Raw genomic sequence first — 27,350 nt, 5'->3', positions numbered from 1 at the left:
GGTTCAATCATCGAGAACAGGGCCTGATATGTTAACAAAGGAAAGTATAATAATAATAATTTCTTTCTTAGCAGACGCCCTTATCCAGGGCGACTTACAAGATATCACATTATTTTTACATACATTACCCATTTATACAGTTGGGTTTTTACTGGAGCAATCTAGGTAAAGTACCTTGCTCAAGGGTACAGCAGCAGTGTCCCCACCGGGGATTGAACCCATGACCCTCTGGTCAAGAGTCCAGAGCCCTAACCACTACTCCACACTGCTGCCCTAAGTATGGGTCTTAGTTGATTTCTCTGCAGGCACTCCAACACCCATTAGAATCCAGCAGGCTGATCCAAATGATTCTGGGTGTGATGATTTTCAAATATAACCCCAAATGCAGCATTTCAAAATGGCAGCAGATGAGCAGCATAACGAACAACGGCAGGCAGATATACAGAGTTCAGTTTCACATGCATTCACAAAGAAACACCAGGTATCGTTTGAAGATTTTGGTTCTGTGTGTTGTGGAGGTCAAAACCTGCGTGATACCTTTCTTTAAAAACAAAGACTTTAATAAAAGAGCCTCTTTTACGTTACGTGTGTGTGACTGCGTGCATCTGGCTATACCTGCTGTACCTGAATATTGGAATGGGGAATACCCCTGAGGGCAGCCACCTCCACTCGCAGTGACAGGTTCAGACTAAGAAGTGAACAGTCTCTCAAGCCACCACTTCTCCTCCCCCCGTCTCTAAAATAGCTCTTCTCTGGTAGGCGTGCACCTGTGTTCAAGTCCAAGTAAGTAGGTGTGGTGAAACTTTATTTATCTAAAACTCTTGGACTGGAACCTGATGTGTTACAACTTTCAAAGTGCTAGAATTTGGTGACAAGCCAAAGTTACGTGCGTCAAAAACAGCTTATAAAAAATGTACTTTACCCTGGGCAACTGTTTGTCTGTTTGGTCTTAAATACTGACCCCACCCCCATAAAAGAAATGTGGGCTTGTAAAGGGGAATGGAAGAATATTTGTGTTGTGATTCCTTAAAGAAATACAAAAATAAATACAAATCTGTTAATACTAAACTCTTCACCAGTTCCACTGCACAGTCTAATCGTTTGGTTCAGCCTATGGCTAAATATTCTCACCAAAACACACTGTAAGGGTTTTATAACATTCACTCCATAACAGAATTAGAGAAAAATTTCCTTAATGTGTGTCCCACGTCTGTCTAAATAAATCCAGTAATGATACATTATTAGCTAAATCTCTCTCTCTCTCTCTCTCTCTCTCTCTTTCTCTCTCTCTCTCTCTCTCTCTCTCTCTCTCTCTCTCTCTCTCTCCTTACCAGCGCCTCATCACCACTGTTCACATCTATCATCTATTCACTGAATCCATTAGCATTCAGCGCACAAAGTGGAGCTAGCTTAAAGTGGGGGGTGAAATTGTGTGAAAGAGAATAGGGAGAGGGAGAAGGAGGGAGAGAAATGGGATGGGAGACAGGAGGGCCAGGGGAGTGAACAAACCGGGGAGGTGTGTTCATACCGCAAGGGCTGTTTTCAGTACTACTATTGGGATTACTCGAGAATCTCCCATGCAACTTTACCAATCACAGACCAGAACGCTCACAAAACACTAAGGTAAACTTTTTTAAAAAAAATTATTGTTGGTACCGGTATTTGTTTGGTATTAAAAGGTGAGATTGAATTAGATTTGTATCATGTCTTTTTTTTTTTTTTTTAAGGAAATAGAATTGGTTACCTGTGCGGGAGCTATTACAAACATTGTTTGGGAACTTAAAAAATAAAAATAAAAATATGGTTAATTGCTATAAAGTAAAAGTAATAGTCCAGTAAAACGAACAAAATCACCGTAACGAAATCTGAGATTAAAATAGATTTAACCGTTTTAGAACTTTGAGTTCAAAATACGTACGTCGAGAATCCTTTTTTCCTCGTGCTGTCTATTCCAAAACTCACCGATAATTGAAAGTCGCCTACAGGACCTGAACGGTCGATAATTGTATGATATAGTGTCCCGGGCAGTTTTGTTTTTAAATTATTTCCAATATTACAATGGTGTTGCTACATTTATGGGGGGAAAACCAAAGCAAAAACACCTTTTGAGGTTTCCTAGGTTTGGTTTTTATTCCCGATCGAACAGCGTTTGTATATGACTGACATTTACCAATGCTTACCGCGGAGACCACCTGTCCTGCGGAGAACATAAACAAAACCAACAACTATTGAAGCAGCGGAAGTTAAACTGTGGAATGATTTATCATTTTTACAAAGAAACGTACTTTTTTATTATTTACGTTAACTTTAAATTCAGGGAAAGTTGGTTATTTAAAAAAAAAATAGCAATTATTGGAATTATTCAGCAACGCTGGCAAGATTTTTTTTAATTTATTAACATCGGGATGAAGAAAGAAAAAATATAGATATGTTATTGGTATTAAGTTTAGGAAAGGGTGAAAATAAGTTCAATATACACTTTATCGCCCAGGTTCTAGCAATAAAATCAGAGTCTGGTCCTTGTTTCATACAGTTTTAATAGTGTGAGCAGTCAGTTTCCATTGAGCTGTCTGTGCCAAATGAACTGTGCCTATAAATGAATCGCTCAATTAGCGGCAACAAAGACCCTTGTTAAACAGCAAAGGTTGTGTTTTAGTGCTAGCGAAGCACCCAGAGAAAGCGGTTTGGTTTTATATCAGAATGCTGTGTACAAAAACTATCGTTTATAGGTCACACAAATAAACCACAGCCGCCTAATTGAACACCACGTTCAATAGAACCAATCGAAAATGAGCAAGAGTGTTTCAAGTGATACGATTTAGTACTTCGTTAGACTGTGTTAGGTAAAGCTAAGTTAGACTTAGTTAAAGCTTCATCTATTGTCCATAGCTTACTCGTGGTAACAGTGACAGCGTAAATAAATGTCGGTAGGGAAGTGTGCTATCTGTATGCCGTGCATAGGCGTATCAGATTAAACGATAAAAGATTATCACAACTATAAAGGATACACACTAATGATACTGCAATTGTATTCATTTGAACTGCACAGCTTAATTTAACATTCCGTTTCCAATAAATTGTGACGTAAAACTGAAACTGGAAATGTTTGCATTTAGTCACAAACAGTAAAGATGGTTTGCATGGGTTTCTTTGTCGTTGTTTTTAAACTTACTACAGTTATGGCTTTCTGCGTTAATTGTGTTGTATACTGTAGTTTACATTGTTGTGCAATTCACAATAACCTTAAATATAAGCTTTTGAAATCCCAGAGGAAGGGTGCTGTTTTATTGAAAATGCTAACCATTTGGCTGGCTTTCACTGGAACCCTTATTTGCTTTAGATTTAGGCTGGTTTATAAGCAACACGTATTAATAAATGACTTACAGTTTAGTATAACCATTTTATTTGACAGGTTGCGGTTTTGTTTAAGTCTGATATCTGGTTAATAATTCATTTTAACCATCAGGAAGAAACATCAGTACACTGAAGTGGCAGGACGTTTTGTTATCTTTCTGTTTGATTGCCCTTTCATAAAACCTTGTGATTCCACATATTCAAATAACTTGCAGATTTATTTATGAGCAACATGTTATAACAAGTAACAGTTATTTAAAAACAGTTTTTACTTCTGGTTTCACAGAATTTTGGAGCTTTCTTTCCCCCAGACTAAGTGCTTATCATGTTCTGTGAAACCCACAAATACATTGTGATGTTGGCTTCTTTAGACAAGCAAAGTCTATCAGAATATTCAAAGCGGACTTGAAATAACTCCTGAGTCAATGCATTGCAATAGTAATGTATCGAAGATCAACGCGTCCATAGAAGTCTTTGCTTTGTTTTTTTTTGTCACCACTTTGATTTTGTCTGATCTTCTGGTCTGATGTATCTTTGCATTGCTCAAGAAATTATATCAAATAGATAATAACCTTTTTTTTACAGAATGGATAACTAAATGAGTAATGCATACCTGATTGTACATACTAAGGATGCAATTCCATCAAGGGTTTTTCTTAGCATATGCATTTCGAGAGCGCTGTGAAATGAAAGCACACTGAAAGTCGTTGAATGCATGAATCCAGATTTGAAACCTGGAGTTCACAGTGTATACAGATGTAAATGTCTGCTACTAAATATAATGAGTTAAGACACTTTGGAAAGCAAGCACATTGCCTATACTGAAGATGTATGGCTACATTATTGAACCCATGTGAAAAGCCTCATAGTCATCACTACCTTCGCCCTTATTGATTGACAGCCTCCTTGAGAGGGAGTGTCCTCATTGATTGTGGTGTTTTTTTTTAGTTCCTGTTCAAGCACTTGTGAAACGCCTGTTTAATTAGGAGAGCTCTGTCTGATCTTGTTTCTGTTCGTTCTTTGGCTCTCACAAAGCTCTCCCACGCTATGCTTCTCACGACACTGGCAGAAGGTGACCCCAGTTCAGTATTGATCAGCTAGCAGTGGAACTTTGTCGACAGGTTCCCAACAGCACCCCAAGAACAGACCCAATGAGACCTGCAGCGTCCGAGAGTAAGACACTGTCCTGTATAGGGAATGGATACTTTCAAAATCAGTTTGCTGGGGCAGGGGATATTTAGCTTGGGATCTGGCCAGGACAGCATCCCCATTGCTTTTTGAAATGGGTCCATGGGATGTTGCTTAACATCCACAAGCAAAAGTCGCCCTTCCTGCCTTTATAGAACTAGGTGCAATTCAATTCATAAGGGCGCAGTCCCCATTAACAATACCTGGGTATTCCTGTGTTACACTCAGTGGAGATACCTCAGAAAAGGCAATCAGGTTGTTGTTATTGTTCTAATAAATCACTAACTCTCCGCACACCTCATTCTACTTCTAACTATGAAACTATCCATGTGCTTGCGATAAAGCTCCTTTCTAGTTTAATCCTTGGCTCCACTCCCAGATTTACTCAGGATCAGATGAAGGCAGAAAAATAATTACCAAATTAACGGAGCAATTAAAAGAAAAGCGTTAGTAGGACTAGAACAACCATTTGATTGAAATGTGCTGCAACATTCATTTCTTGTGCTAATTGATCCTGCCAGACAATCAACCTTGCAGAGTCTTTCCAGAAGGAATTTTTTGGCCGAAATAGGGAAGTAAAGTACTGCATGTTCTGCTACCCCACACTAAATGTAACAACTGGGATCTGAGAATTACATTCCTTAGACCGAACTCTGCATCTTCTTAGTAACGTGGGGTCATTTGGAACAGTGGGATTCTAGAATTGGATTTGAAGGAATGCAAGCTAGATTCCAAAATGAGATGCACTCCTATTCACATCGGACCACCGGATATGAAATGCAAGGCAACACTCGTTGTATAAAATAGGACATTGAAGAAACGAGATATTAGAAAAATGTAGAAGATAAAACTCATCCTTTTAACGTCCGTCAGAACACAATGTGTGTATCCTGCCCACCTGGGGAGGCTTGTGGCCACACACTGTGTCTACATCCTCACACTGAAACAGGCTTGCAGATCACTTTGGAGATGCACACCGGCTAAGCAGCCATGATCTATGGCTGTCAAGGTCCTTTAGGTGAAGGTTTGTCCTAAAGCAACAGCACATTCTTCACTGGTACACCCTTACAACTACTTCAAACTGAATGATCACACACAGGTGTGTGGGCTTATGTGAAACTGAAACTCAGGTATGAGCCCAGGGGCCTCTCTGAGCGATCATGCAGTAAAGTGCTGTATCATAACAAGGGGGGAAAACAGGGTTGGGATCAATTCCTGGATTTCCATTCCAATTCCGTTTTAAAATCATTTCCCAATTCCAATTCACATTCCGTTTGAAGGAATTGGAATTCATATTTTAAAGATGTAATAATTGTGATTGTTCAACTGCTTTCATTTGGAAACCAATTTAATTGAGTAACAGTGACTTCAACGTAAGTGATTTGTTGCCACTGTAAGAAGCTCACAAACGACATACAGAAGCCATTCTCTCTCATTTATAGGAAATGGAGATTCGTGCCTTAGCTCTGATTGTTACCCTGACCGCATGCAGTTTCTCAATCCTGGAAACTCAAGCATTAGGCAGCAGATTATGTGAATGAAGCAACAGTTGCAAAACAGCAAGTTAAAGGTGAATTCCCAGGAGGAAAATAACTGTCTTGTTTTTATATTAACTTGCTTCAGGGAATCGCCTGATTATCAGATTTGAAGCCCAGAGTGAGCAAGACACTTCTCAGAATCGAGACAAGCAAGTTCCCCTTTCCATTTAATGCTACCCTGGTCCCTGCACGCACATCCATACTGTAACGGGTATTGATGTGTGATACTGTTACAGATTCTGTCCTTTCCCCTGTGGGTGAGATGAGACGAGGTTAACAGCTCTAAAGCCACGGATGCAGACGTGCCTGGCTGTTTTGCATTGTGTTGAAGATACTTATTTGTGGTGCACGGGGTTGCCAGTTCATGCCCAGCCTCTGCCCTGTTAAATTGGAGTCGTGCCCTGGATCTCATAGATTGGCCAGCAGTAGTCACGTGCCAAGCATTGTTATAAGCAGAATGCAGTGTATTTTTTTTTTTTTATTACCCCATAAATACTGTAAGACTCTCTGGTCCCTGTGAGATCTCATTTTTGCTTAAACAAAAAAAAAACATCTTCAGGATGTCAAGTGAAAGGTGCGGCTTGCCAAACATTGCTGAATGCAAGCGAAAGCTGTTTTGTCCTGGAATAGCATCAGCAAGTAAAATACACAACAATGCTTTTCCCGTTTACAAAGCTCTTTCCATGCCAAAGACATCACGAAGCACTACAAAAAATGAAATAGCATTTCATAGAAATAGATGAAAGAAAGCAAGTCAAGGTCAGAAGTCCAGATTTCAAAAAATAAATATAAAAAAGAGCTGCTTGTATAGCACACAATGTTTAATTGCGGTTATACTGTTTAGTTTGTGAGATGTTTGTTTGAAATAAAGGGGTGCACCCTCAGCACCCAAACCCACGCCCCCCCCCCCCCCCCTTTTAGAAAGGCTCCGGAACCATCGACTAGAGTATTGTAAACTCAGCCAAAGAGCTTTCTGAGTCGAGATGATTTTACCAAGTGAGCTAAAAAAAGCCGCTTACAAACTGCCATTCAGAAATACCAATGCTGAACAAACCAAGTCTGTGGACCTGGGTTACCTCTACACTGCCCTAGAGAAACCAGAGCATTGGGAGTCCCCAGTGAACATGAAATACTGTTGTGGCTTGAATTTGAATTCGACTAGGTCCTTAAGGTTACTGGGTCCTTAGGCATGTATAAAACAAATTAGATACTGTATTGTTGAACTGAGCTTGAGTTACTCTGTGTTAAAGACCAGAGATATGATCACATTGATTTCCTGAACCATGCTAATGTTTCCATGTAAGAGCATTCATTCTCACAAAGCGAGAAGTATATTTATAAACATGCAGGTGCTTTTCGATTTCAGGGACGAAAGGCAACTAAAATACAAAGCTGATCTCGAGCTCTGGTTGCAGAACATTGCAAGCTTGCGAGGTCCGTGTACGGTTAGGAACTGAAGAAATCAAGACAACAGACGTCACGGCTAGTGCCTTCATGAATACTGGCGCACTCTCCGCTGCACGAACTGAAAAGATGTAATCCCACTATCTCATTTGCATTTGACAAAACCCACGCATTGCCTTTTATTTTGTGCTGTGTATTAGAATGTAACCATTGCTATGGCTCAGCCAGGACTCATTCCTGGCTAACTAGCGAGCAGGTCTCACAGTCTACACTAGCACAGCTGACTGGCCCAAACCAAGGGCAGTACTGGCTAGCCTATTACTTAGGAGTGCATGCTCTAGCCTCCAAGGGTAGGCTAATGAACCTGGCAGAATCTGACAGAGTAACAGGATCCTTCTCTCCCTCTGTTCTGCAGAATGTAAGATTGGTTCTTATTTGTGGTACATACTGCACATGGGGATCCTTTTTCATGCCAGAGCGCTTAAAGACCCCTGGGCTAAACATACGAGAATGATATTCTAATCTAATTGCCTTGTGTTTTACTACAGCTAATAGCAGACCTGCTAACATGAAGATCCAGTCTGCGTGCAGCCCCGCCATGCTGTAATAGTGTTAGTTGCATGGCTGAGATCGTGCGTGTGCCTGGTCATGCTTATTCGTTCTTCATTGACGTTAACTGCAGCAGTTCCCCTTTCTCATGATTGCATTTGCTTCCAGCTGAAAACCTTCACACTTCACACCCTGTAGGGGGAAAGAACTCCTCCGATCCTTCATTCTGATGATTTAACATGCTTCCTACTTGGTCAAGCCCCCACATTCATAGCTTGTCACTTTATGGTGAAGGATTATAACTACAGTGCTCTGAGGTGAAAGCAAGTGCCTAATTATACAATTTAGAAACACTTTAGGGAGTTGGTGGCGACTCTTTTGTTGAGAGATCCCAGCTGGTCTATGTGCAAGGTGGATGGACGTATTCACTTTGTTTAAAGATCATGGTCCTAGTTAATGTGCTACTCTATCAAAATCATCCCCATCAGCATCCTTTTCATATCTGAAACGTTTCACTTTAACAATAAACACATTTAGTGCTTTAAACTTTAACATATTTTGAATGTTAAAATAAAATACATATTAAGTAATATTTAAACTATGAAACATGTTAGCATTTTGGTATGCTAGTTACTAACAGCTCCTCAACAAAATAGGGGCCTTAAATAAAGTCTGACTAAGTATTGAATAAGAAAAAAAAAAAAAAAACACTAGGCTTGGACTGTACAGGTGTTACTTTGTATAAGAGACGGGTGAGCACTATAAATAAAGACTTATCTTTTCAATGTATTTTCTTGGAATTCTCGGCAGTTAAACTGCAATCCTAAATTCATTGCTGGATATAAACAGATCATTCCAAATCCAACAGTGTTCTGAAAACATGTGTGTATATTCACTGTGTCTTTAATAGTTCCGGGGAAGTTTGTCAAAAGAAATAAATGTATTAGTCGTCACCGCTACCATTCTGGGATTGAACCAGAGCCTAAAGGCTAAAGTGACTAATAGCTTCTTTTTTTTTCCATCGTTTTGACGTCATAGCAAAATGCACGTTACATTGGCTAAATTCCTTTATCCTAGCTCAGAAAAAAAAAGAAAAAACCCACCCTAGGGAGAGTCCAGGATTGTGAATAATTTAAATAAACAGCACTGTAAGAACCTGAACAAGATATTTCCTGTGAACTCTGAAATCTTATTTCCAGTCAGGACTGCCTCTATACTGGCTTCCTATACTCCAGGATGAAAAGTTTATCTCTAGCGAACAACACATTCTGCAGGAGTGCACCTACTGTTTGTATGCTTCTCCCCATATCTCTGTTGACTGGGATACGGTGTGGGTGCCTGGACATGAGTCACACATACAGTACGACGGTCGTGTGGCACATGCATACGAAATCCCTCTGCCCATTATCACTGTTGATCTGTTTGGAGAAATCGGATCCTGTTGGAATTACACATGCTTTCATCTGCTTTGTGCCAAACAGACGCATGTAAACTCAGTGCTGCGGCGCTAAACAATCACTTCTATACAAGACGATGCCAAGATCAGACTGTCCATCGTGAATAAGGGTGTAAAGGTACCCTAATCTCTAACGATACGATCTGCATCAGGATATGCAGGTCCCCGTGTCATGTATACCGTTGCATGTGAGTGTCCTGACTTTGGGAGAGTATGCATTCATACCAGCTGTAAAACTCGGTGAGCTACAATGAGCTATCTTGAGTTTGGTGTTGTATCCCGATACACGCTCCTGTTACAATATGATACATCCTGTAAAGAAAGAGTCCCGATTCATCGAAGCACAATGCGTCATTCCAGCCCCTAACACGGATTCGGTCACATTCGTCATTCAATTCAGTAATGGGTTGAAATCTTTCTCCTTTTCTTAGGATGTACATGCCTAACTCTTTTTTTTACTTGATTTCATTTGTTTTTATTTCAACGTCCTCTGAGGTTTGAGATGTGAAGAAATCGAGTAGAGAAAGATATATGAATAACTGTAGGTGTTGTTTGCTGCCCACGCGGTGAGAAGCGGTCATTAAAATCAGATGTTAATGGAATTCTAGTAGGTGTGGTGTTGAAATGGCATCGCATGAGTAGATTCACAAGATTAACTGAATGAAAGTAAAAAGAATTACTAATATGGACCCAATTCAAGTAGCCTAAGAAAAGCATTTTAAGGAATATAAATTAATACAATAAACACAGAAAATATAGGTCAGTTTTTTTTTTTTTTTATGATGTGTTTATTTGATAAACACATCATCAATGATGAATCAAAAAATAATCACAATTATCTGCATTTTCATAAAACCCTTTTCCCCCCACGCTTAAAGAGTAAATAGCGGGGTTCCAAAAAATCTAGCGTTCCACATCCCCCACGTGATGCTACAACTGTTTAAATAACGTACCTGGCATTTTTCTTTTCATTGTTAACATCCGGACAACTTGTTACACTTAGAATTTTAAAGTCTGTTTCAAAGCTCTTTTCTAAATGTCTGCTCTAGTGCACTGATAGTGTAAGGATTATTGCCCACATTGTCAAACAGGAAACACAGCAATAACGATCCATGGTGTGGTACGGAACAGAAAAGCCAGAGCACTTTGATTTCTTTTTCCTGCACTGATTTAGAGGACAGATCTCAAACCCCAGTGCACTAGAGCGGACATTTTAAAAAGAGCTTTGAAACAGACTTTGTTTAAATGTGTAAGTCAGTTAGTGAAATCCCGAGAGGGTTTAGGCAGGTTCCTGCACTGCTGACAGAGTGTCTGGCAGCCCCTCTATTGGTACCAGGGGCCCACTGTAGCCCGGAGCAGTTCTGCAGGAATGTCTCACGCCTCTGCTTGCCTGCAATTCAATCAGCTATTCACCGCATTCTTTCAGTCATGTTTCGTTTATTCAGAATGCATTTGTATGTATACAAATACATAGAGGATGCTCTCTGTAAAATAAACACTGTTCTGCAACTCTTCTGTTTATACAAGAAGCACAACGAATGGAAAAGAAAGTGTGTTTAACCCTAGATTCAGAATCCAGAGACTTTCTTTTGATCCGATTCTGGCTCTTATTAGCAGGACGGCATCATTTGGAGCGGCGTGATTCATCTGTCACTTGATAGTTTACATTTTAATAATGCAGGTTACATTCCAAAATAAGACCTTGTAAAAAAAAAAAAAAAAGCCATGAATAAAGTTATTGAATGCAAGAACTCCCAGTGATAGTCCGAGACACTTGTTTCTCCCCTTCACCCCTCGTCTCTGTTTCTTTACAGTAGGAAGGCTAGTACACCCACTCTGTATGTATGTTCTGTGCATATGCTACCCACTCACTGTCTCTCCCCACCTGTCCGCGGTACAGAAAGGTTATTCTTGTGTGTCTCTTGTTTTTAGGTAAGGCTGTGTAGTGCAGAATGGCGCAGAAACACCCCTGTCGAAGCTGCCTGGTCGGGGTCTACAGTTGCCATGGGAAGGACAGAAAACCAGGGAAATGGCAGGTAATAATGCAGCACAGTAACCCTGCCTTCATATAATATGATAATATCACACACCTCAAGCACTGTCAGTTTGCAAGGGACCAGAGCGAACAGCCTGGAAATGCCTTTCAGCTGTCTAACCTGCTTTTGTAATGTGGCGACGAAGGCTGGTCGCTAGGCAAGGGCACATTCACTGCACCATCTAGGCTTTGGAAAAGTATGTGTTTCGACAAAGCTTCTGAAAAGAGAGCGAGTGTTGTAATAATAATCCATCTTAACAAGATTAAGTATTGTTGTCATGATTACAGTCTTTGGGGCAGTGCTCTGAAACGTTTAGCAGTGATGCATTCTGGTAGTGATTATTATATAATTATACACTGAGTGAGAAAACAAATCAAAGGGCTGTATTCACAAAGCATTGCAGAGCAGCCCTGCGTTTCCCAAGGGATTAACAACCTACAAAAAAAAGAGAGGTAGACTTGTTTGGGCAGGACATGAGAACCTCCTGCCTGCCTGCGCTCCGGGGCATCGCTCCGAAGGGCAGGGGGGGCTGGGGGAGGTATTGTACCTGACTTCACCTTTTTAACACCTGAGAACGTGCAAGCAAAACCACACCCACTGAGCACCTGACAGGCAAGAGTGGAGAGAGCTCCAGGGTCCTGGTACCTTCTCTTGCTGTCCGTGTCAATGCAATACAATACACGGGAGTGGTACGGAAATAGAAACACCTGCCATATGTAGCACACACTTGTTTTTGTAAATATACTGCCATACAAAATATGCAAATGGCATGTCTGCTGTCGTTCTCTCTCCCACTCTCTCTCTCCCACTCTCTCTCTCTCTCTTTCCCCTGGCAGTGTGCATGCTGCTGGTTCACATTCCAGTCCTTCATCTTTCTGCTGACTCTTTGGTGGATCTATGTGTGCTGGGCTGCCTACAATGACCGGGACGATTTCAACACGTGAGTACAGCAAAACACTGGATTCATTAGGGTTGAATAAACTAGGAGATTCACCCCTCATTGCCAGGGGGTTGCCTCGCTCCTACAGTAACCCTTCCTGTGAATCTCATTGAGACTGTGTGCAGTGGTGGCGCAGAGGTAGCATTTCAATATCACAGCAGAAGCAAATCTTGATGGAACAAGGCAATCCATTCAGTCCTGAGAGGAGCGGGCGAACAGAAGAATCAGGACTTCCCTTCTGTCAGTTTATTTAGAAGGGTCGGGTTTAACCAATTCTAAGGGATGCCCAAGGCGATTTATAACGTCACTTATAACTGGTGCACACCCCTTTAGTCATTTTTATTCTGGCCTTGTTGCAGAGAACTCCTTGCACAGGCTTGTTTAGAGACTGCCCCAAAGTATGATGATCTTAAACAAGCCATGATAAATGATGATTCAGAAGAACACATATTTGGGATTATAAATAGCTAACTGTGGCCAAAAGTTTTGCGTCACCTAGAATTTTAGGATTGAGACATAATTATATATATATATATATATATATATATATATATATATATATATAAAATTATATTTATTTAACATCATGTTAAATAAATATAATTTTAGAAACTACGAAAATAATTCAGAAACTACAAAATTATATCGCAAAGTGTGCAGGAAGCCATAATAGTAGTACAGTATTTGGGAAAACTACAAAGCGGTGTGTAATTCAATATGTTAATGTAACAATATACAGCAGGTTTTATTTGACTTCATGAAGCAAAATGTGTTCATCCTATGTGGTGATGCAAAACATTTGGTCATAGCTGTATGTATATATAGATATATATATATATATGTGTATATATATACTGTATGTGTGTGTGTGTGTATATATATATATATATATATACACACACACACACAGAGTATATATATATATACACACACACACACAGTATATCAGTGTCTATATATATATATATATATATATATATAGATATAGTGTGTATTATGCCGATGTATATTTAAAGAGACTGTGTTGCACTACAAGGCCGTCTTGTTTTGCAGGAAGGTGTTCTCAATTCTTAGCAGCATCACAGGCATGTATGTCAACTGGTTTTTGGTGGTGCTGATCGTGACTTCAGTGGTGGTCATCTACTGCTGCCTCCTGCTGGTGAGTTTATCTGTTGCAGTGTGGCTCGGATGTGTGACTGAAGGACTGACAATGCCGTCTATTTTAATGATTTAAACAGTGGTGGATCTAAATAACATCTCTCTATATTAATCCAGCTGGGGATTTACTGACCCACGTATTAACATTACTGCAGGCAATAGAAATACAGTGACACGAGATCCTTGAAGAATCACAAAGTATAATACATTTGAGCATGATGGTATTAAAATCTTTAAAGTAGATCTCAATGAACGCTTGAAGCAATTATCTGACTTGTGGTACAAACCGCCACCTGTAGGAAACGTTTGAAATTGCAGGCAGGTGGAGGAAAACGCTTGGAATTACTGACTTGAGGGATTCTTTTTCTACTTTTTTCATTTGATTGTTTTTTTTCTTTTTCTTCTTCAGGTGTTTGCGCTGATCCAGGTGGCTCTTAAAGAACCTCTGGACATGCACTGGATTCACAAGGTATTCTCAGAGCTATTGATCAGCAGAGGATTTGGCAGTCGGAGTTATTGATAACAGGCACTGTCTCTGTCCCTGGGTGCTGAGTTGTCCTGCTCTCTACCCCTCACAGGTCCTGCTGTTCTTGGCAGTGGTAATAGTAGCCGCTGGGATTGCTGGGATATGTGTACGGTGGATGGAGGAGTGGGGCACAGCCTTGCTGTCATTGCAGGTATGTGCAGAATATTTATTAAGCGTGCACATTTTACGTTTTTTTTAACTAGTGTGTTGCTGTGCACGAGTGTGTTGCTGTGCACCCTGACCCCTCCCTGTGCCCCTGCCAGGTGACGGCCCCTTTTCTCCAGCTGGGGGGGGTGGCTGCCGTGTCGCTCCTCGGCTGGTTTGTTGTCCAGAGATTCTTCATGGCCAAGAGGACAGGTAAGCACAGCCCAGACCCCCAACACTGCCCCCCCACCCCCGCTAAACACGGCCGCTGTTTGTTGTGCTAGCGTTTGATACTGTGGCTGTGTGTTCCCCTTGTCTAGCATGGCTAGTGTCTACATTTATTCCAGTGTTGTTTACCTGATAAAGACCACCACCCCCACACTCCCAAATGGATATTTAAAAATTGTGTTGAAACTTGATTCTACATGCAAATGTAACTAATATAAAGAAGAAAAACAGTCCTAGCAAAACATGTCCTTCAAACAGTTCCTAAAGTTTTGTGAATAGTGTCAACAGTATATTAATATGTAAGCTTCTGATAAAAAACTTTTTTTTTTAAATACAAGCACAAAAAACGAATGATTGAGAACACTGCTGGTGTTCAGTTCCTCCCCAGTGTTGGGTAGTGCTGCCCTCTGCTGTTTGCTGGCTGTCAGTGCTAATCCTGTGTGTGTTTCAGTCTCCAGGGTGTTTATCCTCATGGCTTACCTCATCGTGGTGGCTGCTGTGTTCCTGTCTCCGTTGCTCATCACATCTCCCTGCCTCCTGGAGATAAGGGAGTTACCTCCCAAACCTGCCCTGATCGGCCACCGGGGGGCGCCCATGGTGAGCCTGCACTAAACTGCTGAATTGCTTTGCAGTTTTGTCAGTTAGAAACATGTTTGCCTTTCGCTTTCCTGGTTTTCCATGCCTCTCTGCGTAGCTGCTGTGGCTCATCTGGGTCTCTCTGGTGAAAGTTCTTCTCACTCTCTCTTCTTTTTAAAGCTCGCTCCAGAGAACACAATGATGTCGTTCCAGAAGAGTATGGAGTGTAAGGTGGTTGCCTTCGAGTCCGACGTGCTGCTCAGGTGAGAGACAGACAGAGAGGGACCAGAGAGACTAACACAGAGAGACACGAGGCAGATATTAGAAGTGGTGTGTGTGTGTGTGTGTGTGACTTTAAGATCCTTATTAAAAAAAAAAAAAAAAAAAGAGAGACTGTAAATGTGACATTTGTCCACCAGGTGGCATTGTGTCCTATGCAAAAATCCACATTCATAGTTAGAAAATGTGTCCACCAGGAAATTCTACGATATGTAATTTGGATGTTTAATATACCAGTACTATAAATTTATACAGCAAACTACAGACATATACTGTAGACTCCCTATTGTGGCCAGCTCCAAAAAAAGAAAGGGATTCAACTGTATATACATCAATATGTCCAGTATAGATCTTTACAAGAATGAACAGAAAGACGCTTTACAAGAGCAGAGCCTGTGCTATAGTTGAGATTTCTTCATCTCTCCCCCGCTCAGCTGGGACGGAGTGCCATTCCTGATGCACGACGATTCCTTGAAAAGGACGACGAACGTGCTGGAGAAATTCCCAGAGAGAGCCAACAACAGCAGCTCCACCTTCAGCTGGAAGGAGCTGCAGAGCCTCAACGCTGGGGACTGGTACCTGGAGGTAATCCAGCCGCGTGAACGTCCCTAATGTTGTAGCTAGAGTCAACCCAAGTCACTACTTCAGTGTAGCACAGAGCAGTGTAACAAATGCATTGAGTGACCTACAAAACACGAGGAACATTACAAACACGAATGGATCATTTCTTACTCAATTAGATTAGAGGCAAAATGGTGTGCTTGGTATGCTTTCAATGAAAGGCACTATATAAATTGGTGCGTTGTATTGCACTGTCGCAGAATCTTAATACCTGATTACAGTTGGAGTAGCAAGCCGTGTGCAAGAGATAGCTGCAATGCTCTAAACAGCATTACATGATACATTATGTGATTTGGAAGTAATATATCACCTAGAAAATAACTGACAACCCAAGACTTCATGCAGTCTGCCAGGGCTGTCGTGTCATATGAAGATATGCATTGTAGTATTAGCATTTTATTTCACCCCTGCTAAGACCTGATTGGCCGGGGGGACAGTGATGTGAGTGGAGCCGCCCTTGTGGTTTGTTTCAGAATGACCCCTTCCAGACAGTCTCCTCCTTCTCAAAGCTGGATCGAGAGGAAGCCAGAAATCAGAGCATCCCGTCCCTGAGGGATCTGCTGAACCTGGCCAGGAAGAACAACACCTCTGTCATCTTCGATCTGAAAAAACTCTCTCCGGGACACCCCTACGAACACAACTACACCCAGCGCACTATCGAGACCATTCTCAACTCCAGCATCCCGCAGCAGCTGGTGAGAATGCGGGGCTGACATTGCTTCAGTACACCAGGGTTTAAATAACAGAGAGTCTACAGAAACAAGTCATCAACTCATTCAGCACTGGAAGACCTTCCTGCCGACTGATAGCCTTTAAAGTCAAAGTATAGCGATGATTTTGTGCTGCCGAAAGGATGCATTCAGTAGAAATGAATTGGGGGGAAAAAAGGTTTTCAAATGTTAATAGTTGCAATCACCCTCTCGAGGGCTTCATCTTGTGCCTCGCCATGTAATTCCTCAGCAGTGAACATCCTGGGCTGGCTTGGTGCTTTAGTAATCAGTTTGTCACGGGTTATTGGACAGGAGTTTCCTTTTTTGAGACGAGGCTGAACCGTTTACAGCTTATCTTTTTAAAGTAGTGTTTTACCATCTGTACAGTATAGTACAGTGTATGTTAGCTCACCAGCCTAGTCATATCCCCTGCCTCCTCCCTGCCAGGTGCTGTGGCTGGTGAATAAGGACAGAGACAGAGTGGCAGCGATGCCCCCTGGCTTCCAGCAGGTCTATGCTGACAAGGAGGCCATGCGGGTTGGCGGGGGTGACCGGCTCAACATACGACACTCCTTCCTGAGTGGCCAGGAGATTCGGTGAGTTTGTGTCTGGGGGAGGGGTGGGGGAGCGACCTGCTGCTGAGACTGGAGATTGTGTTGTAGAAACGCCTAGGTGATTCAGTGAAAGCCCCTGCTTTATCCTGGCAGTGCTGCTTTAGCTTTCTTTCTGTCGTTTCCACGTGTTCCATGCCTGTTCCATTGCCATGCCTTCTTCTAAGCACCAGAGGGCTCTCTTTCAAAACATAAGTGCAAGTCAATAAGCAGTTGTTTTTTGTATCTGTTTTCAAGGTGAAATGTAGATGCAGTACATATATAAGCTTATGAAAAGAAGGAAGCACAATATTGTAACCACTTTATATAATGTTTTATTAGTGTTAAATTATTTTAGCAGAAGTCTAGATCCTTATGTTTACAATGTACCTCTGTTTCTGTCACTGTGTGTGTGTCTGTCACTGTGTGTGTGTGTCTGTCACTGTGTGTGTGTGTGTGTGTGTGTGTGTGTCCCTGTCACTGTGTGTGTGTGTCTGTCACTGTGTGTGCCACTGTGTGTGTGTGTGTGTGTGTCTGTCACTGTGTGTCACTGTGTGTGTGTCTGTGTGTTACTGTGTGTGTGTGTGTGTCCCTGTCACTCTGTGTGTGTGTGTGTGTGTGACTGTGTGTGTGTGTGTCCCTGTGTGTGTGCGTGCTTCAGGAACCTGACTCAGAGTAACGTGACGTTGAACATGTGGGTGGTGAATGAGCGCTGGCTCTTCTCTCTGCTGTGGTGCTCCGGGGTCTCCTCCGTCACCACAAACTCCTGCCATCGACTCCGGGACATGCAACGCCCCATCTGGCACCTCGTAAGTATTTCTTGAAGTACTTTTGCCAAGTCATTCTAAAAGAACCCGCTAAAGCTAATTCAACAGTTTCCTCGTCTTCTACAGATATATATGAAAATAACGCCCCCCCCCCCCCCCCCCCCGATTCAGACAGAAATCAGTTTCACGGCTCCTGTGATATCACTGAATTGTCATCTCAACAGCATGTTCAGTCCTACAGCAGTCTGACCTTTCTTAGACTTGTATAGAAGTCAGTGTTCATTCCTGCGTGTTTCTGCGCAGGCACCCGACACGTACCGAGCCATCTGGATCACAGTGGACTGCTTCTTCCTGCTGGTCGTTCTGGGCTTCTTCCTGCTGCAGAGGTCAGTGGGGGTCAGGGGGCGGGGGATTGTATTACCTCACAGCATCTCGGTGTATTGCTTCACATGCACAGCACAGGGTAATGCTTTATATGACTGAGAGACTATGTAGCATTTACATCTCCTTCTCAATATCGCTGTGTAATCCATCAGAATCCCCAAGATGATCTTCTTTAATAGATCTCAGTAATCACAGTAAGTGTTAATGGTTATGAGTCACCTACATGCACTTGAAAAGCTGCATTTTCAGTTCCTGTATGTTTGGTTTGTATAAATGTCATGACAGCATGTTATGAATACTTATCTGCATGTCTGTTCAAAGTGATTCGGACAGATTATGCAGGTTCATGAAAGTGTTGCTACATACAGTAGAGTCCTGTTTAACAAAAAAACTAACCTAGAGAGTTTAACAGAGTTGATTTGCTGATTTTAATTGATATAACTGATTTATCTGTGTCTTTTTTTTTTTTCTTTTTTTTTTTTTAAAAGGGTTGATCCTTTGTCAAAACTCTTTTTAATAAAAAAAATACTAATAGTCAACATTTTCAGTTGGGTTTTGAGTTGCAGTTTAATCATGATTTCATAATTCTACATTGTCAATTCCATTACCTTTTCAGAAAAACCTTAGCAAATCTGGTAGTGATTTTTTTTTTTTTACTGCTTTTTTAAAACCCAGACTCAAAAAACAAAGTGTGTTATTTGTGTTTTTTCTTTTTTTTTTCAGGAGGCGCTTCAGAAACAACAGAGGGGGTGAGTGTCTCCTCAGGAACCTTTCCTACAGTATACGGGTCGATCCAACTCAGGTGCCCCCAATTCTGAGGAGGCGTTTCCACCGTTCAGGGTTAATGATGATGATCAATCAATCTAAACCTTTATTTATCCAGATGAGTCAATTGAGAACAAATTCTCATTTCCCGTGATGACCTGGCAAGAGGCTCACACAACCACAGCAAACAACACAAAACACAATAAATAAGGATTAAAAAAACACACATATTCAATCATCAAACATAAAACATAAAACTCAGCAGCAACGTAACAGGCACAGCTGTCAGTTAGCAGCGAGTCGACACTGCGGCTAAAATCCACCTCCGATATGAATAACCATGCGTAAACCACATGTCTGAAGTTGGTAAAAAAAATCCCGTTTTGATTACATTTTTGGTTCATGTGGGGGATGACCAAGAAAGCAGGTTTCAACGGCCATCCAGCTAAACAATAATGAATTGACCTATAAGGTCGAGGAAGCCCTGTCAGCCCGCTTGAGCTGGAATGACCCTGTAAACGAACACACTTAATAAAGTGATGAAAACAGTTTGTACGTTTGTTGCTGTGATCTGGATTTTAGTTAAAAGCACATGCTCTTGGAACATCGTGTGAGCCAGGGTCTGTCAGCAGTGCAGGTGCAGCCCAGGGAGTGGGAAGCCTCTGAAAGGAGAGGAACTGATGGCCTCTGCTTATCTGTCTCTCCACAGGACGCGCTGAGCACAAGAATGGCTTTACAAACTTACTGACGGGTGAGATGGACACCTTTCTGTGAGGGCCGGGCCGGGCCGGGCCAGCAGATCCAAGGACTGTCTGAAGGAGTCCCTGCTGGAAGCAGCAGCAGCATTCGGAATGCTTTCTGTTCAGGGCTGCTCAACAATATATTTTTCTGGGAACGGAGTAGCTGATTTGGGAATCTGTATCTCTGGGGATACTGCAATTCTCGTCAAGACTGGAAGGAAGTTTTTGTTTGGGGGAGGGGGTGGGGTTGGGCTTGGGTTACCTTTTCTCTGAACATTTGGGGGGCCCTATACTGTACCCCCCTTCAACCCGCTCTTGAATGTATTTTAACAGACCGTGATGAAACCCCACCCACTCTCCTGTGGGGTGCAGGCAGGACCTGTTTGGTCACTGAAGTTCACCATTACTGCTGTGGTTAAGGTTGTGTTTGAAGGTGTTTACTGCTGTATACTGGTCAACAAAATCTGGACATTTCAGACATTTTTAAAACATTAGTATTAACAATCCTGAAGTACACACAAATATGATATACTGTGTGTGTGTGTGTGTGTATATATATATATATATATATAATATATATATATATATATAAAATCAGTGTTTCCATTTCAAGTGATAGAATATACCTCAGATAAGTACTGTGTATCTGTATGCTCAAAATGGAATATAGAACAGGATGGAAAAAGCTAAATATGCTATTTATCATGTGTTCATTCTTTCCATACCACCCCCAGTTTAGATAAAAATGTGTTTCATGTCTCCTGGGGCAAGCGTTGGCAAGAGTGCCTTCCAACACTTTGTAGACTCTTTAGGCATGTCCATGTGAATATTCAAGCTCGCTACTGGGGATTCCCACACTGGGGGCTATTTTTGGCAGGATAGTGTGGTATTACTGAATTGTCATCACAACAATAGCACTGAATATTCAATAACCATGTTGCTCCTGATTTTTTTTTTTTTAATTCTGTGTTAATGCTACACAATGAGAAATGCAAAGCTTAAGGAGTGTCTAATATATAATATAATGTAATGATCCAGTCGGTGTCGGACATGAATAACTACGCGTTGCTTATCTATATTCATTCATTTTAATAATCACAGTGGAATGGGGTGTCACAAAAGATCAAGGTGGCGATACTAAGATCTGACGCTGTTTAGATCATTAAAATAGACCCCCTTGAATTACATTGCTTCATTGGAGTAATCGCACTGAAAAAATGCACCATCATTTTACTCCAACAAATACATAGCCCTGTTTTTTTTGTTGACCAGTAACCCTGTTATTTTCATACATTATAGAAGTACCTGGTATTTTTGTATTAAATAATAATGTTTTGAATAAATATTTTCTAGATTCTGGTGAAATGAATTTGAAATGCAGGCAGTTATGAAGTAAATGTAAATAATGTCTAATAAAAATAATGAAAACAATACCTGGTTGTTATTATTATTATTATGTATTTCTTAGCAGAATTGAATTCCCCTTGTGGATGTGAGGGGTTTGTAGCTCTGCAGACTTCCTTCAAATATATAGGCCCGATTTTCAAAACGTGGCCTCCCATTTTTTAATTCTCCTATGTTGTGAAAGGAGAAAAACATAATGTTACAAAACGCATTGAGAGTGCTGAAGAGGACTTGAAATATATCACTTAATAGTTCTGGTACTGCTGTAGGTTTGTAACATTAACAGGTGTTTACCTCTTTCCTAAAATAGTTAATTAAAGACTAAACGGTCTGTAAATAGTAAATATGACTCTATATTTTAGGATGAACAGAGTACAGTAAGTGAAAAAACGTGCCTTGTCTTGAAGACATTTTCCCTGCCCAAAACTTTTTGTTTGTTTTAATCAAAGTATGAATCAAGTAAAACATTTGAGAGTTGTTTTAAAGCTGAAAACAAGTACAAGGTCTAATTAAGCTAATGAATAGTTCAATTAAGAGTTCAATTCAGTAATTGATAACTCAGCTGGAATGAAAACCAGCAGACACAGAGGGTCCCTGGGACCAGGACTGGGATACCCTGGACTAGACCATCTATCTTCCTGTGCAGGGGGACAGTTTGAAATGAATGTAAATATTTGTAGTTTCATACTGCTGTGAGTGGGTGTGTTAAATCTTCACTGGATTTGATCTGATCTATCTTTTTCACAAAGTTAGCAGAATGTGTACATGTTTGCTCTATTTGTAAGGGTGTTGGTGTATTATTAAAGGTGTATGTCGTGTGAAGAGAGTTGGGAAGCTGTTTGGATTTCATTGGCTCAGGGTTCCTGCATCTTTCTGACATTTATAAAGGAAATGTCTGCATTGTTATTATTTAGATACTAATGTGCCACTAGATAACCCAAACTGCCATGATTTGATGTCTATATATTTTGGTCCTCAGACCTTCGCTGCAGTGATTCACACTGCAGACAGTGGAAGACTTGCACCTGGCATGTTTCATATTCAAGAATACAATAACTACAATGCATATATTTCCAGGAATCCATGTTGTAAACACAATTTAAGTAGCTTAGATTTACTTATTTATTATTAATATTTTTTTAACCTAAAAGATTTTGACTTATTTCAATAAAGTGCTGATGTGCCAAAACTCCAACTGAACCCATTGATTCCCCTTTGCAGTTAAAGGTGTTTTAACTTCAGTGCCTGGGTCTCAGTTTCTGGCAAGGCAGTGGGATTTGTGAATGGCTGATAACGTTTTCTCTGGTGTGTGCTGCTTTCGAGGCCACGTGGTCACTGTGAGGTACTGCATGTGCGTGTGGAGGCGATTGGTGGAGCTACCCACCCCCTCGTTACCCGCAAACTGAAACAGACATCCAGTTTCAACTTAATCATAAAAAGTCATATTGTAGGAGGAGGGACTCCGCGGACACACAAAAACATTTTTACTTATTTTGTTCATAATAGAGCGATATTATTCGGTGAGCTGCGTTGCAGTTTCTTCACAGACTGGTAACGGATCCGTTAATGAAAATAACGTCGACTATAAACTTTTGGAAAGTTTTATATTATTATTATGTTTTTTAAATAAAAAAAAACAAGTCGCTCGCAATTCTAACACCAATCGAGACGATGAGCCGGGGGATTGAATTGGAGTAAAGGATTCTGTTTTCTTATAAAAATTATACGGAATAAAAATATATAGTTTGATGAATGTATGTTGGAATAGACAGCGCGTGAGGAGTGAAATAGTTCTTCAAACCAGACTGCAATGGTTCATAAATACGGTAAGTGAATATGAGACGTGTTGTTTGTTTATTTCCCAATGTCTTTATAAATACTGTATGGGTTGTTATACATGCCTAGTTGTTATGGACTAATATTCTATTTACTGTAATCGATTTGTCACAAGACTTTACTGTTGTGGAGGTTCTTGTTTATTTTGTCAACACGAAAATTCCAAGAAAATAAGCGTCTTGGGCATCCTGGGCTCGAGAGAGACACCTGTTTCTCTAAAGCAAATGAAGTGCGTTAATAAAAGGTGCGGAGTGTTACAGTTAAGACAAACACACAATTATGCACAGAAGACTTCGTAGGCTTTCGGTTTTTAGGGTATTTCTCTATCATAGTATGTTTTTCTAAGCCAAATTTTCCGTTCGAAATCCCCAGGGGAAACAGGAAGTCTTTTTTCTTTTCTTGGAAGGCTTTGCCTCTCGGAGCGTCTGGATACGAGCCATGAGAAGGTGTAAAAGTAATTGACAAATCCGGGAGGGGTTTGAGCACAGAACCGCAGCACCTGCAAGCGAGCGGACTTTGCCTGGGTGCACAACACCCGAGTGACGGGAGGGGCTATACGGCGTGCCTGGATAACAGCGACGTAATGGCTGGATTCCAAGGGAAAAATACCCGGTGATGGCGAGGAAATAACTCAAATATACGCAATTTTACCAATATGACGAACCCCCCACTCACCACAGCAAAATAACGGGTTTTTTTGTGTTTTCTCTTTCTTCCTAATATAGTATATCACGTTCTCCAGAAACGTTCAATGTTTATCAGAGAGGCCCTTGTTCAATTTCAACTTGCTTGTCCCCTTGGAACAAGGTCAAAGCAAGGAAGGCCAGTGACCTGTCCGATATATCCCTGCCCCTCCCTCTTACCCGTCTTCGCACTGGGGGTGGCACTGTCTGAAACGCTTGTCCACTTGACTTACCATAGGAATCTATTGTAATTAAGGTGCTGCAGATAATTTTAAAAAAATAACAAAAACTATGAAAGCTGTGCAATTACTGAACTGCTTCTAACACTGCGTGACATTGCACCAGGTTATAGCCACATGCAATATGAAAAGTCTTTAGGAGGCTAGGCGTGTATGAAACAAGCTTGGTGAAGATTGATGCAAACTCCAGGCAGTAGTCGTGTTCACCGTAGTGTGACAGACAGACGATCTCGGAGCACGAAGGGCCCTTGCTTTGAGACCCCAGAAACCCCAGTTATTGTTGTCACAGCGATTGTTTTGTTTTGTTATTTGGTACTGAGATTTAAAAGTTTCCTGTAAGTTTCACACAGCTTTCTTTGTGTTCCCTCTCCAGACATGCAGAGGGCAGTGGATTTGCTGGGTCAGTACCAGTCCAGCCTGACCAGCCCAGAGGAGCAGACCTTGAAAGCAAACGTGGCCAAAGTGTCCAGCATCTTTGGGAGCCAGCTGTTCCGTGCCTTGCTGGGTAAGACAGCGCTCCCCATGTGTACACTGCTGTCTTTCACATTACATCGACTCACATCCTGAGGGTGCCTGACCCAGAACACCAAGCCGCAGAAAGAATGAGAAACTGAATTCACATCCCCAAAATAAACAGCCAAGGCTTGATCTTGTACTTGTTTTTTTAAACTGGAAGTTTGGAGTAAGCCAGTGTCCACCTTGGCTGTTTCATTTGACCACAACTGTAGCTGTTCTGCAACTCGGGGGTGACAAACATGCCAAATATTGTGTAAGTACTTTGTGGGGGACCCTAATAAACGTTGACCGCAGTAATTTTGCAGTTTTGCCATGGTTTCCCATTGTTATACTGTGCATTTAAGAAAGGTTACTATGGTTTGCCATGCTTTGAAATATGCTTTACCCTACTTCTCCGGGCTGTACAATGCTTTACCATGCTTTCACTGAGCTTAACCCTACCCCTAACCCTAACCCTAACCCTACCTCTCCGGGCTGTACAATGCTTTACCATGCTTTCACTGAGCTTAACCCTACCCCTAACCCTACCTCTCCGGGCTGTACAATGCTTTACCATGCTTTCACTGAGCTTAACCCTACCCCTAACCCTAACCCTAACCCTAACCCTAACCCTACCTCTCCGGGCTGTACAATGCTTTACCATGCTTTCACTGAGCTTTATTGCACTTTTTTTATAAGGGGAACTTTGAGCTCATTTCAAAATCTGCAAAGCCCAGCAAAAGTAACGTTCTCAGCGGTTCTTTAGATAAAAGTGTCCCTCACAAAGAACGAACACACTTAATGCAAAACCCCCGTCATCCATTCGTTATCCAAAATATTCATAAGGCTTCATTGTCATCCGTTCGAGTAATAACCATATCAGTTACTGTTTCAAAAGGGCTTTCACTTACATAATCAACATCCCGATAAAAACAACGATAAGTGAAACTATCTTGCTCATGCATTTTTAATGACTAATATAAATGATCACTGATTCGCTTCCCTGCAGATAATTCAGCAGCCAGTGTTGAGCAATAATCATGCATTGAAACACAGTTTTATGGGCTTCTCCCTGATATGTAGAAACTGAGGCTGGATCTATCAACTAGACAAGAGTAATGTATAGTTTTCTGTAGTATTCAGTGGGATACTTATGTGTTTCCATGCAACGAACCATCCGTACTGAACTGGAATACTCAATTTGTTTTTTAAACAGGTCAACGTTTTTAAAAGCCCATTATAAATACAATTCTAATAGCTCAAGAATGACCCAGCACATTATAAACCCTGTAAGCTGTTTAACTCCAATTTATGGGGGGGGAAAGCATCTTCCAAGTTCTGAAATTATAATAAACAACCTGACTGTACCTTGAAGACCAGTAATTAAATATATGGGGTGTTTATTTCTAGTTGTCTAACCTTAAAAACTTAAAAAAAAAAAAAAAAAAAAGTAATTTTACATGTTAGAGTAAAAAATAAAAATAAATCATTGTATGCAGTGCTACTAGGTGGCCAAATGTTGTAACTGCAGCAAAGAAATCAAAAAGAGAAATGCATTTTTTTTAGTACAGCCCTAATTAGGATGTCAACGGTATGTTTATAGCAAGCAAACAATGTTCATAAAGTTGACTAGCCAGCTTTTTAAGAATTACTTTTTAACCAGGAACCGATGAAAAGTGTATTGAACACAGACCCAGCTTGACTAACAATGTTGGACACTGCTGGCATTCCTATCAGGGTTACCAGCATGTCATAACAGACCCTTAATCTTAAGTGCTCCCAGGTTTAGCAGTGCATTCCTGTCCGCGTGGCTCCCCCTCTCTGTGTGTAACCTCGAGCTGATCTTTGTGTAGGTGAAGGGAGTCTGTAGCAGCTCTCATTGGTATTGCTGCCTCAGCAGATTGGAGACCTCTCAGGGGAGTTTGTTATTGCGCTTCTAGTTTGAGTTTATTAAGCTGCAATATTGTTGTTCTGTGATGCACTGGTGCACCTCACAACGCCATGATTCACTCCCAGGCAGAGGGAAAAAGGGATTCCTGTGTGGAATTTAATTGGGAATAGCATGACGTGGATTGTCTTACGCCAGGGTAAACCAGACTAGCTGCGATGCGATGTAATCTGAACCCGCTCTCATTGGATTTTGTAATGTTTTTATGCGTGTGTGTGGCCTTGCTTGCTGTGTGTTGGGTGTTGAACTGGTGAAAGGTGAATTCAGGCACGGCTACCCCTTTCTTATAATGCCAGGGCAGAGGTGACTGGAAAATTCCATTCCCAGCATTGCACAGACACCATGGATATCAGTGCAGGAATGCGTTTGGATAACGTGTTGGGGGGATACTACCGGAGAGGAGTTGGAGCTGGCTGTGGGACAGGAGCTGCTGCACCCCCTCTCCCAGGAGGGGGGTCTGGAAGCACCGTCCCGCCTCACACTGTAGCCGTGCCATGTGGTGTTGGGCCACGTCAGGGAACAGCGTTGCTGTTGGAAGTGTGGGACAGAAGGTACCCGATTGCCCTCTTGTGGTGTTGGTGGTGCTATCTTTCACAATTGCGGTGCAGATGAGAGACAGTAATAGAGGCTTTAACAGTGTCACATCAGTGCTGTGGTGCAGACTCGTCTGTCTTCACAGTGCAGCTGGACTGTCCTGTCTCCAGTGGGAGTCTCAGTCCCGCAGAGAAGAGGGCACAGGGCTAGTCAGGCTGGACTCTGCAACACTGCATGCATGATTGAGTAATCTGGAAC

General features: G+C 41.5%; 2 protein-coding genes across 10 annotated transcripts in view; both read left to right on the top strand.

The window, feature by feature from the left end:
- Positions 1–1,441: 1,441 nt before the first annotated feature.
- Positions 1,442–20,910, top strand: LOC117430758 (glycerophosphoinositol inositolphosphodiesterase GDPD2-like). Its single transcript, XM_059001209.1, has 16 exons — positions 1,442–1,623; positions 11,422–11,525; positions 12,362–12,465; positions 13,519–13,624; positions 14,033–14,092; positions 14,202–14,300; positions 14,413–14,506; positions 14,973–15,118; positions 15,278–15,360; positions 15,811–15,961; positions 16,471–16,692; positions 17,155–17,303; positions 17,959–18,106; positions 18,368–18,450; positions 19,172–19,197; positions 19,923–20,910. The coding sequence occupies exons 2-16, from the start codon at positions 11,442–11,444 to the stop codon at positions 19,985–19,987; spliced, it is 1,620 nt and encodes a 539-aa protein (XP_058857192.1). The 5' UTR covers positions 1,442–1,623; positions 11,422–11,441; the 3' UTR covers positions 19,988–20,910.
- A 1,785-nt stretch (positions 20,911–22,695) lies between these two features.
- The window catches only part of LOC117430755 (disks large homolog 3-like), a 56,737-nt gene continuing 52,082 nt past the window's right edge, over positions 22,696–27,350 (top strand). For 3 of the 9 annotated variants that reach the window (XM_034902791.2, XM_034902789.2, XM_034902788.2), the window contains exons 1-2: positions 22,699–23,183; positions 24,489–24,620. In XM_034902791.2, the coding sequence (XP_034758682.1) occupies positions 23,168–23,183; positions 24,489–24,620 (148 nt within the window). In that variant the 5' untranslated portion in view covers positions 22,699–23,167. Of the gene's footprint in view, positions 23,184–24,488; positions 24,621–27,350 lie in introns of all 9 variants that reach the window. The other 6 variants (XM_034902796.2, XM_034902795.2, XM_034902793.2 and 3 more) reach the window with 5 other exon arrangements.

This window comes from Acipenser ruthenus, chromosome 26 (assembly GCF_902713425.1).
Source record: "Acipenser ruthenus chromosome 26, fAciRut3.2 maternal haplotype, whole genome shotgun sequence".
In the NCBI taxonomy this organism is placed as follows: domain Eukaryota; kingdom Metazoa; phylum Chordata; class Actinopteri; order Acipenseriformes; family Acipenseridae; genus Acipenser; species Acipenser ruthenus.
The sequence above is the reverse complement of the archived record's forward strand: the minus strand, read 5'-3'. Positions and strand labels throughout refer to the sequence as shown.

Coding starts and splice junctions, on each gene's coding strand:
- LOC117430758 (XM_059001209.1), top strand. CDS start 11,442: ATGGCGCAGAAACACCCCTGTCGAAGCTGCCTGGTCGGGGTCTACAGT. Junction 15,962..16,470: donor CTGGGGACTGGTACCTGGAG/GTAATCCAGCCG, acceptor GGTTTGTTTCAG/AATGACCCCTTCCAGACAGT. Junction 19,198..19,922: donor CTTCAGAAACAACAGAGGGG/GTGAGTGTCTCC, acceptor GTCTCTCCACAG/GACGCGCTGAGCACAAGAAT.